Consider the following 11,968-nt stretch of genomic DNA (forward strand, 5'->3'; position numbering starts at 1 on the left):
TTTTTTTTTTTTTTTTTTTTTTTTATGCATTTGTTATATGAGAGAGATCAACTGGTTTATCATCCATGATGTATTCGCCTCTTTCATTCTGTCTACCCATGGTGATCTTGATAAATACTTCCTCGAGGGTAGAGTTACTGATACCCCAATCTGTGATATGCAATCTTTCTTTGTTTTGTTCAAATTCCGAGAAGAGAGTTGATAGCTCAACAGAGTTTCTTGGAACCTCGTAGTTGAATGTTCCAGCAAGAGCATTGAGAAGATTGGCCTGTGGAATCTGTTGGAACAAGAATTTCTGTGCTTCAGTTTCATAACCATGTTCGACAGTCATCATCACCTTGTAACCCTTTCCGAAACGTGATTTCAATTCAGAGCTGCTTCCAATACACTTGAGTTGTCCACCAACAAACAAACCGAGACGATCGCACAATGCATCAGCTTCCTCCATAGCGTGAGTAGTCAACAACATGGCACACTTTCTCTTGTAGGCGTTGATGATGTCCCAGAGTTGTTTACGTGATGCTGGATCTAAACCGGTAGATGGCTCATCGAGAAGAACAATCTTTGGATTTCCCATGAGTGAGCATGCCACAGACAGACGACGTCTCATACCTCCAGAGTAGGCGACCGATCTCTTTCCAGTTTCTTCATGTAGATTAACCTGTTTCAAACCCTCGTAGACGGCATTTGACAATTGTTTACCCTTCATATTCTTGATTCTTCCGTAGAACAAAAGATGCTCTTCACCTGTCAAATCGTCCCAGAGTACATTATCCTGTGGACATACACCCATGACCATGTGAATACGATCGATATCATTACGAATATCCATACCAAATACCTTGGCGGTACCGTTGGTTGGTGGGAACAAACCAGAGACACAAGAGATAGTAGTTGATTTACCGGCACCGTTTGGACCCAGGAAACCAAAACAAATACCCTGGTCGACTCCGAGTGCCAGTGCCTTTACTGCAACCTTTCTCTTGGCACCACCTTGAGCTGGATATACCTTGTTCAAATCTAATACTTCCAAAGCCAACAGCTCCTTGGTTTCCATTACACGTCTACGCTCTTCGGCAACATCGGCTGGCTCACCTTCCATTGTTGGATTCAAGTCGATTGGAGCGACAACAACTTTATCACCTCTCCAGTAGGATGGCTTCAAGAAGAAGAGTGGGTGACGTTTTACACCATAGTCTGATGGTAATACCTCTTCCAAGTAGAGTGCCAAAATCAAGAAAATGATTGATTCTATAATGAAGAATCCATAGACGTCGGCCATTCCAGAGCTAACAATATCGGCTGCCTTTAAACCGTTCTCACCAAAGGTTACAGAGGTGGCTAGAATCTTCAGACCTCTAAACAGCGAGAATGGCGGGAACAGCGAGATGACAAATATTGAGCTGGCTGGAGTCGAGGTGTTGGCCAAAATGTTATTAATTACATTCGATGCGAGAATACCAGTACCGAATACCCAGATATATCCAACGACAGTGCCTGTGTCAGTCTTGGTAAAGAATACCGATGCAAAGAATGCAAAACTAACCAAAAGATGTCCCCATAAGAAAATTAAAAAGAATATTGCCAAAGGTGAATTCATAGTGAAATATCTAAATCCTATTAATTGAATAATAAGGTTAAATTAATTACCATGTCAAAAGCTACTATACAGGGTTAAAAACTTACTGAATATTGCACCAAGTAACCAAACTAATAACATAGCAAACAAGTATATGGAATATGAGAATATATAAGTTACAAGCCAGTATGTTTTCATTTCAAGACCCATCATTTTCATGATTTCTCTTAACTTGTTTTCCTTTTCATAAAGAATAATTCTTAATACAACAGGTAGAATCAATTGGAAAATGAAAATATATAATGTTGCTAAAAATAAAAATATATATTTAGTTGGCTATTGTATAATCTAATATTATCTGTTTTATACATACGTCCAATCAATGAAATTAAATCGAATCCAATGGTTGTTTTTTTGGTTGGGAAATCTTTGACACCATCGAAAATGAATTGTGTGATGTTATTACCGGTGATGAGACGATACGATCTGGTAACAAGAGTGTAAAACAAACCTAGATCCTTACCGTAGGAAATCGATCTGTTGTACATTAATGTAACTTCAAGTTTATTGTTATCAACAGTTCCAAAGTTATATGCGCCATTGACTGTCTGTGTCTTCCACTTGTCGAATATCTGTGTTTTGAATTCATCATAGGTAGCAGGTCCTTCAACAATACCCATTGGATAAACAAAACTAGGTGTATCTGAACAATATTGCGCAAAATCACCAAGTATGTACTCTGAGAAAATCAACTTTTAAAAAAAAAACAATCAATATATATTAACTAATTATTATTTCATATCTATTTTAAATACTTACTGGTACTACCATTTGTTGTGAATTTACATAGGATGGAATTAATTTAGCAATTTCATTGGTTGTATTTGATTTCAATTCATTGATATAGTAGAGATCCTTTGCATATACACTTGGTAAATACTTTAGACAATCTCCAGCGATCGTACTATTTGTATCACTATTTGATTATAATAAAGTTAATAATACTATTTATAAATGTTTGAACATGTACTGTACTTACTAAATGGATGGCATAGTAGCATTGGGATTGAGAATCGCAGGAATCTTTGTACCTTGCATATCACCAATATAGTTATCTACAATCTTTTGTAAAATGAATAACAAAATAATCTAGAAACGATAGATATGAATGGAAATGTTTATGAGCTACTTGATCGATGATGATCGATGATGATGATACCTATATGCTTTATAGGTTAGTTTTACTTACAAGTAAGAGAGGCATCGAAATTTGACATGCATTCGTTTTGTATTGACGCCATTGGTAGGTAGAACTCTTTCTAAAGAGTGCATTGAACTGATTGCCAAAGTTTCGCTTGGTGTCGAGCTCATTTGGATCCCTGACCATTTGGTCGGTTTGTGCATAACTGATGGGTCCACTATTATTGCTTGAGGGAGATGATGATGCACCATGGTGATCCCCACCCAAATGGGACATCTCTGTCATTGGAATAGACATCTTGTGCAAATCGATCTATCTATATTATCTCACTTTACTCTTATCGATCTAATAATACAACAATAATAATATAAAATAAACAAATAAATAAATATCTATTATTATTATAATCTATAAATATACTATAGATTTAAAATTAAATAAAAATTAGTATTAATATTGTAATCTTTTTATAAAAGTAAGGTAGTGATAATACAAAACAAAGCAAAATTAAACAAAATAAAACAAAATAAAACTAAAACAACAAACAATTAAGAGAAAAGAATAGATTTTACATTCATCAATTGATTGGTTGATAATGACATTAGTTGGTGAGTGTTGGCTGTTGAACCTTTTTGTTTGATTGGATTGTGTGTTTTGAACAAGAAACACATAAGAAGGTAATCACATTATTCTTTGTGATAGTAAAAATAAGAATAGAAAGTGTTGAGTGTGAGTGGTGATGAGCTTATCTTTTTAATAAAAAAATAGATGAAAACAATTTAGTTGTGGTGTTTAATTGTATACACACATATTTATATCTTGAAGAAACAAGAAATGCTTATTCTGTTATTATTTCAATAAAATAATCGAAAAAAGATTTAGTTTCTTTATTATTATAAATATATATATTTTGTTGATCAATAATAAGTCACTGAAAAGAGAAAAAAAAACAATAAGTCTTTAAACAAAAATAACCACGATACAGTCATAAACTTAATTATAGATATGTTTATTTAAACTTTCTAAAAATATTTTAATTTAAAACATCGTTATTCAATTAAAAACTGCGTTTTTTTTCTATTTTGGGTGTGCTTTCGAGATAATAACGCTATCAACGCAACACCATGATAAATTTTTTCTAAATCACAGTGCGAACGATGCGCAAACAATTTTGGTTTTGTTTTTTTAAAAGCGTGATCTTTTATTTAACTTTGTCAATATCAAGTGTAATTATGATTCTACAAATAAACAGATTTTTATTTCTATATAAGATGAAATTTTGCTTGATGTGCCACGACAGCTGCTATGTCAACTTGGTGAAATTCATATAAAAGCAGGTTTATGAAATCATTCATTTCAAAAAAGGTGACATAGCTCAGTGGTAGAGTAGAGGACTGCAAATCCTTTGGTCGACGGTTCAATCCCGCCTGTTACCTCTATAAAAATTTATTCCCGCAGGCGGTAAATATAATTTTGGTTGTTGTGTAATACAACATCTACAAATTGCCAACTACGAAGACGAATGGTCACTGGAAAAATCTACTACTCACTTCTACCTCTGCGATGAATCATCAGACCTAACAGCGATCATCTACCACAACATTTGGAAACATGTCAGTTCAATTCTATTCAGTCAAGATGACAAAATACTCGATTTCTCCAACCAATCTATTATATCCGACTTCGATATCCACAGAAACATTCTAAAATTAATAAACAACACTCCAACACCAGCCAACTAATCAAGTAAATGAAATTAACTCTCTTCCCAACCTGCCAACTAATTAATTAAATCAACCAACAACTAAAAAGAAAAAAAATAGACTACGAAAAAAACTTGATGGTAAATCCATCCTTTTAATACAACTTTTAATAAAACATGTATACCACTTTAGTTATTATAAAAAAAAAGGTTGTTGTGTAATATTTTGTAAAGTAGTAATTATACAATACCTGAGGTTTTGTAAATCTATTTCCAAAAAAAGCGATTAAATTATCGTTAAATGTTATGTTCTTAATATATTAATAATATCATCTAGTATTCTTAATGTTGTTCATTTCCATTTGGCTATTAATATTTCGATATGTAGTCGAATTTTTTTTCATTTTTTATTATTCCAAATTTGTAAAAACTGAAATAAGTGGGGTACGACTTTCTGAAGTGAAATATGGCTGGATGTGTTAATTTGTTTTGTAAATGTATTTCCAAAAAAACGATTAAATTATCGTTGAATGTTATGTTCTTAATATCATCACATTTTTGGTTCATAATATCATCTAGTATATTCTTAATGTTGTTGATTTCCAATCTGATGTTTGTTGATTTCCATTTGGCGATTGATATTTCGACTACATATATCACCATCAAAGCACAACTCCAATTCGAATACCTTATCCAAATATTCATCATCTCTTTCTGTAGTATTACAGTCAAGAGTTCTTAGTAACTTCTTACTTCTACAAATAGATTCTTTTGTTCTAAATATCGATCCAAACACATGTCAATTTGATTAAATGTCAATCCACCAATACCTTCAAATACTTTGAAAACTTATATATTAATTCTAACTTTTTTTTTTTTTTTTTGTAAATAAATAGGTAAACACACTGAAAACAATAAATCTATTAAGATGTCAAATAGGAGTAGACACTGCAAGGTTATTTCTCTCTCTTTTGATCTGAAAACAATCCAATTGTTTTTGCACCCTTAACATGTGATTTCGTCTAATTCCAGTTTATTATTCGTTTCCCAACAAGGATGTTTGGTTTTCAGAGCTTTGCATAGTTTGATAGAGTCACTTTTACTTCACAGTTGTTATGACAACACTGCTTCGAATTTATATCTGCATTCACTTGGAATGGCTGCTCCCAATGTGACTTTTTCATTTCATTGGGGTGCTTTTCTCTCTTGTGCCTATTGAGTTTGGTCAATTCACTATAAGAATATAAACAATGCTCACACTTGAATTTAACACTATTAACGTGGTATGTATTTATTTTAGAAACTGAACTATTACTATTACTAATACTACTACTACTACTACCACTACTACTACTACTAATACTACTAATATAATTATTTTCATTTTCAATCACTTCGAACAAAATATTTAAGCCATAATTTATTATTTCAATTTCCTCATCATTGAATATACACTTCTTGTTATCATTTTCTTTGGTAGACTCTGGTTGCTCCAACTTAAACTTAAACATATAGTTTTCCATCTTTTAAAAAAAAATCATAACTAGAATAATATAATATATTCTGTATACAGGTAACAATTAAAAAAAAAAAAAAATTAAAAAAAATTAAAAAAAAAAATTAAAAAAAAATTGTGGGTGACCACACAACTGCCAAATTTTTTTTGTTTTTCAGTGAGGATGAGAATCTTGCTTGGGGTTCAAAAGTACCTACTACGTTTTACCAAATATAGGTGCTTTTTTTCAATTATTTTTATAAAAAACATGCTAACAATGTGTGAGATAGGGGTTTAAATCATTTTTTTAGACGTACGAGTCCCCGGAGTGTACTAATACAATTATTTTCATTTTCAATCACTTCGAACAAAATATTCAAGCCATAATCAGTCGAAACGTGATCTCTTGGGTTATCATTTATTATTTAATTTCCTCATCATTGAATACACACTTCTTGTTAATGATTTAAACAATGTATAAATATTTTATTTAATAAAATAAAGTCTCTACGATCTGTAAACTATTTTATTATCTATTATACTTAAGTTATCTTATTATCATAATGAATATCAACTTTAATTTAAACAATCAATGGCATACCTTAAAGTGATATGTGTGGATTGCTTGTTTAAATAGTGGCCTGTACTCGTTGACATTCAAGTTCTGATATTTGTATAAATTCTAATGTTATATGAGGTATAAAAGTGTGTTTTTTTTATATTACTTGATGACATATTTATGTTGTTTTTATATAAATATATATATCCATTGGCCGTGGCCACACTCTAGTTTCTTACATAAAGTAAAGTGTTATACTTTGCAAACAAATAGGATCGATGTAATCTGGGTACTCTACTTCATGTTGGTACACCAGTACATCTCGTTGATCTAATCATGAACATGATCTGGCTCTACTGTTCAAGTTCTAGTCAATGGCTATCTCACTGACCCAATCGCACTTATCCGTGGTACCAAACACGGCGATCCACATTCGGCCACTCTGTTCCTTCTAGTCATTGAATGCTTGTATTGTTGCATCAGGTTGTGCCCTGCTGCTGGACCACCAATAAACGACCATGGACACACTCAAAATCAACCAATTCGCCGAAGATTCTGCCACTTATTCACCTTCATCCAACACCAAGCTGCGAATGTTTGATATGCTCTGAGATGCCACCTCGTCCCTGGTTAATCCAGCCAAGTCAGTCATTATCAAAATTGGTGACCACACAGACGAGAAAACGTACCCATCGATCATTTACTACTAGAAGATACCAATATCTAGATCTACTGAAAGATACCTGGGTCTGTACTTCACGTCCGAAGGATTGCATCTTTAACTTGATTCTCTGATCAACTCTATTAAAGGACACCTGATCCGTTGGAAAACAACTGGTGTCACTTTACGAACCAAGATGGCCATAGTCAAAAGCTACACACTCTCTAAGCTCACCTACAACATGTACGTCGATAGATTTACCGATGAGGAAGTCAAGAAACTGGATAACATAATAGCTTGTTACCTGTGGTCGTCCAACTCCAATCCGTTCAATGAATAAAAACACAATGAAAAAGACCAGAGCAGTACAACCATGGTTACGTGGTGGCATCTCGCTTTGGGACATGCAACTTTGTAATGACGCGCAACATGTGTGGATATTCAACAGATTCCTATTGTTTCACCATCTTCTGATTCTTCCAAAGTTTGTTACTTATTATACCAGTTGGATATCTCAAATCCAATGCAGATCTATCACCTCGCCATATCTCAATCTATGTTTTACTCTGTGGCACCGATTGGCACTTCATCTCAAGCATCATGACAACAAAATCAGCAAAACCTATTCTGATTGATGGTCGTATTTGTTTATCAAAACTGTATTATAAATCCATTCATTAATAATCAACTCCAAATCACAACAAATAACTTTTGTTAAATAATTATCTTAAGTAGTACCAACATCCATAGTATACAACATAATAGACAAAAACAATATAATAAACAATGACAACCTAACTAATTTATTTGAATTTGAACATCTTCTAATTGATTACTTTCTTAAATAATATTCATAATTAAAAATTATATATATCTAAATAACTTAGGTTTAAAAAAAAATGGAAAAAAAAATTAAGAACGAATAGAAAGCATTGCATTGAGAATTTGATGACAACCAGTGAAACCTTAAGCTAATTTCATGCATTTGAAAGAAAAATTATACTAAATACTTACAAAAAAATATGTTTGAGCAGTTGTGCAGTGACAGCCAAATCAAATATAAAACAAAAACAATGACAACTTTGAGGGGTGACCAAAAGACTATCTAGATATTATATCTTGTGTATGCCGAACGATTTTTTATATTGATGATATCATTTGATATTTTTGTAGATTTCTCACACCTGGTACTGGTACCATATTCTATCAAAAAAGTTTCTTTATAGATCTTTGCTTTTTTTCTAAAAAACTTTTTTTACTATTAACAAGTTTGGTTGGATAAACTATTATTCAAATAACTATAACAATTGACTTTCGTATTTTTTAAAAAATCTTTTATTTTTTCTGCAAAGTTGACTTTTTTTTTTTGTAAATAAAGAATCTAAACTGTTTAAGATATTTATTTGTAAAAAAAGAATTTAATTAATTTAAATTTGACCTTAGTTTGGCAAACAACCCCAACCTTTTACATTCAAAAGAATTGTACTTTTTTTTTTATAATTGACTTTTTGTTTTATAAACTATTAATATTTATATTTTAAGAATAAACTCAATAAGATAAAATGTCAACCAAAGATATCGTTGTATATACTACTTTTGAAGATTTCTATCCATTCTATTTGAAGGAACATACCAATCGTACCAACAGGTAATCATAATTTTAATTATAATCACTCAGTAATCAACTCTTTTACTAACAGCTTTTTCTAACAACCAACTATAATATCATTCTATAGACGTTTACATTTCGTAGGTACTACATTGGCATTATTGACATTTTTGTATATTTTCGCTACTGGTAGTTTCTCATTGCTCTGGTTACCATTTGTTCTTGGATATGGATTTGCCTGGGTAGGACACTTCTTCTTCCAAAAGAATAAGCCAGCCACCTTCAAATATCCATGGTTCTCATTCCAAGGTGACATGAGAATGTACAAATCGATCTGGACTGGTAAAATCAAGTTTTAAATGATTACAATCACTGGTGAAAACAAAATACAGTTCAAATGACCAATCCACTCTCTCAGATAGACAACAAGATGATCATAATTTTTATAACAACGCCCAAATCACATTGGAAATCTAAATAAATTCATTTAATCAATAAATTTATAGATATTCACAACAAACAAAATAATCCATTACCCCAACAATTCAAAGAATTAAAAAGTATGTAAATGTGTAACTTGTGTTATTAAAAGAGTTTGGTTAGTTTATTAAATATTATCATTATTATAGTTATAGTCATCAATTATGAAATCATCAATTTCACTTATATTTTGTAGTTGTTGATGTGATTGAGATGATCTCCTACTACCACTACTGTTGCTATTCAAGAGTGAGTCAAACTCATCGTCATCATCGTAGGTGATGATCAGACTCTCCCTATCGATATCCAATAGTGTATCTTTATATTCTCTACTCTTTCTACATCTACAAACATACTTTTCAAAAAACTCGATATATCTTGAAACAAATCCTTCATTCACTCCATATACTATACAATTTAAAAACCCTATAGGTACAATTATATTGTTAGTTACATTTTTAATTCTACTTTTGCTTAAAAAACAAAATATCAATAATTTTACCTTGTAATGGTTGTAACATTAATTGAAAAGCGAATAAACCAAAAACAGGATTGTTTGGTGATGAGAAATTCTGAATACTATTGATAATCGATGGTAATTGAGAGATTGCAAAGGCTATAATATAAAATGAAACTATAACATTCATCCTCGACACAATAGTATTGGCGTGTTGTGATATTTTCCACCTAAAACATTGATTTAAACAATTAATATTATTTAAAACAGTTTTTAATATATAGTTTACCTAATACATATAAATATAGTTATATTCATTAAAAATACTATTAACAAAGGAAGATAAAATAATAATCTAAATAAACTTTTTGGATTCTCTATAAAACACCTTGAAAGGGAAAAGAAAAGGAGATATAAATAAAATTGATAAATAAATGATGGATATTTAAGAATTACTTACCAAGATCCAGTTATACCAAATATATTAAACTTTAAAGAGATTAATGTTAAAACTAAAGGTATTCCCCAGTTTATATAATGAAAATATTTCATTAGGTAACCTAGTTCATATCGATTGGTAAAGAATACCAAGAAAAGTGATATTGATATACACATTGTCCAAAAGTAGGAAGATGTCAAAAAAAAGAGTAATCCCATTGCCTGTATGTCGCATGCCATTTTAGAACCTCTCCCAAATGGTAGGTATGATAGTGCCGCCATCAAGTCACATATACTGAGATAGAATATCAATGTCGAAGCAAACGACCGAACATCTCTAAACAATATATAGGTTATAATGATAAACAAAGCACCTACACATCCGAATGAAACTGAAACAAATGAAATCTGATCTAATTGTAAAATCTCTAGATCCGAAAACTGTTGATCTGCCATACTATTTTCATAACTATTATTACTGCTGTTCATTTAAACAAAATTATATTTTTCTATAGAATAACTATTTTTTATATATATTTCATTATATATTACTAAAAAAAAAATACAAAAGTAAAGAAATAGTTTTAAATAATTAAAAAATAATAAAAAAAACAAAAAAATTAACACTTCAATTTTAATTTGCTGTGTTTGTGTTTATTTATTCAACTCTATAAGATTTTGAATAATTATTATTATTATTTATTATAATTTTAAAAATGTAAATGATATTTAAGGGAACTACTAATCTTGAATAAATAAAATTATTTTGTATCAAAGAAGATGAACAGTATTTTAACTATAATTTTTTTATCCATTTTTAATAATTAAAAAAAAAAAGAATTAGATTAAACTTATTTAAATAAAGTAATTTGATATAAAAAAAAAAAACAAAAGAAATTTATCAAATATATAAACAACATTCCAAATACACCCTAATCAAAGTCTAAGATTTAACTTTTTTTTTTTATTTAAACCATCTGGTATTCAAAGATAATTTATTATCTATATTTCTGTAAGACAGTTTCTGCAGGAAATTGCTGCTGTATACTTGGATCGTGGGAAGCCAGGTCAACTTAAGTATCCAGCCGAGATAACAAAGTCAATATTATTATACCCCGGTCTTGGAAAGACTTCGAGCAAATTTGGTTACTGCGTTTACGCAGTAAGTATTGAAAACAAAAGCAGTTTATAAATTTTTTCTGTTTTTATAAACCATTTAACTTAAATTCAATTTTAGATGAAATGTCTATAAGTCGATGATAATATAATTTTGGCTTTTTTTCAACTTCATAACATGCTTTTCTCAAGAATAATGCGATAGCCAATCAATAAGTTTAAAAACTATTAGTGAGAAATAAAAATAGAATTCCCTAGATTTTCTTTATCTTTTGAAAATACATAATTTATCTTTGCACCTATAAACTCAAGATTATCGATTCTGAACATTTTAACAATTAATTTTTTTTTAATTTATTTTTTTCACTTGCGTAGTAAAAAAAAAAATAAATATAATTGTTTTTTTTTGTAGTTTTTTTTTTGTTCGAACAAAATCGAACTACACTACATTGTTTGTCTTCTTAAACAAAAATAATCAAAATTAAATCATTTTAAACTAGTATTATTATTGAATAAATCAATTCTATTTGTTTGTTTTTTAATACCAAATTATTAGATATTTAATTTCTTAAATATATATTTATTATAAATTATAAAATCATATTCACATCTTTATATAAATAAATATATAATCAATCAGAATTCTGTAGAAGTTTAACTTTCTGTAGAGT

General features: G+C 30.2%; 6 protein-coding genes and 1 non-coding gene across 7 annotated transcripts; 4 read left to right on the plus strand and 3 right to left on the minus strand.

The window, feature by feature from the left end:
- Nucleotides 1–22: 22 nt before the first annotated feature.
- PPL_00079 (uncharacterized protein) lies at nt 23–3,077 on the minus strand (the record flags this gene model as incomplete). The annotated part of the gene is given in 7 exon segments (XM_020571123.1): nt 23–1,617; nt 1,687–1,887; nt 1,953–2,331; nt 2,399–2,555; nt 2,619–2,701; nt 2,721–2,798; nt 2,829–3,077. 7 exon segments carry the CDS (start codon nt 3,075–3,077, stop codon nt 23–25), a joined length of 2,742 nt encoding a protein of 913 aa, XP_020438397.1.
- A 298-nt stretch (nt 3,078–3,375) lies between these two features.
- On the plus strand, nt 3,376–4,522 carry PPL_00080 (uncharacterized protein; the record flags this gene model as incomplete). Its single annotated transcript, XM_020571124.1, has 2 exons — nt 3,376–3,388; nt 4,239–4,522. 2 exons carry the CDS (start codon nt 3,376–3,378, stop codon nt 4,520–4,522), a joined length of 297 nt encoding a protein of 98 aa, XP_020438398.1.
- Nucleotides 4,145–4,216, plus strand: PPL_00081. The gene has a single exon. It is a non-coding gene; the product is annotated as a tRNA-Cys (tRNA).
- Nucleotides 4,523–5,068: 546 nt separating the features above from the next.
- PPL_00082 (uncharacterized protein) lies at nt 5,069–7,236 on the minus strand (the record flags this gene model as incomplete). The annotated part of the gene is made up of 5 exons (XM_020571125.1): nt 5,069–5,250; nt 5,717–6,005; nt 6,295–6,382; nt 6,776–6,866; nt 7,107–7,236. 5 exons carry the CDS (start codon nt 7,234–7,236, stop codon nt 5,069–5,071), a joined length of 780 nt encoding a protein of 259 aa, XP_020438399.1.
- A 202-nt stretch (nt 7,237–7,438) lies between these two features.
- PPL_00083 (uncharacterized protein) lies at nt 7,439–7,878 on the plus strand (the record flags this gene model as incomplete). Its single annotated transcript, XM_020571126.1, has 3 exons — nt 7,439–7,468; nt 7,494–7,584; nt 7,703–7,878. The coding sequence occupies 3 exons, from the start codon at nt 7,439–7,441 to the stop codon at nt 7,876–7,878; spliced, it is 297 nt and encodes a 98-aa protein (XP_020438400.1).
- An 881-nt stretch (nt 7,879–8,759) lies between these two features.
- On the plus strand, nt 8,760–9,283 carry PPL_00084 (uncharacterized protein; the record flags this gene model as incomplete). Its single annotated transcript, XM_020571127.1, has 3 exons — nt 8,760–8,845; nt 8,934–8,978; nt 9,199–9,283. 3 exons carry the CDS (start codon nt 8,760–8,762, stop codon nt 9,281–9,283), a joined length of 216 nt encoding a protein of 71 aa, XP_020438401.1.
- Nucleotides 9,284–9,413: 130 nt separating this feature from the next.
- On the minus strand, nt 9,414–10,637 carry PPL_00085 (cAMP receptor-like protein; the record flags this gene model as incomplete). Its single annotated transcript, XM_020571128.1, has 3 exons — nt 9,414–9,694; nt 9,789–9,973; nt 10,204–10,637. The coding sequence occupies 3 exons, from the start codon at nt 10,635–10,637 to the stop codon at nt 9,414–9,416; spliced, it is 900 nt and encodes a 299-aa protein (XP_020438402.1).
- Between the last annotated feature and the right edge of the window lie 1,331 nt (nt 10,638–11,968).

The sequence above is a fragment of the Heterostelium album genome (genome assembly GCF_000004825.1).
Source record: "Heterostelium album PN500 unplaced genomic scaffold PPL_scaffold1, whole genome shotgun sequence".
NCBI lineage: Eukaryota > Evosea > Eumycetozoa > Acytosteliales > Acytosteliaceae > Heterostelium > Heterostelium album.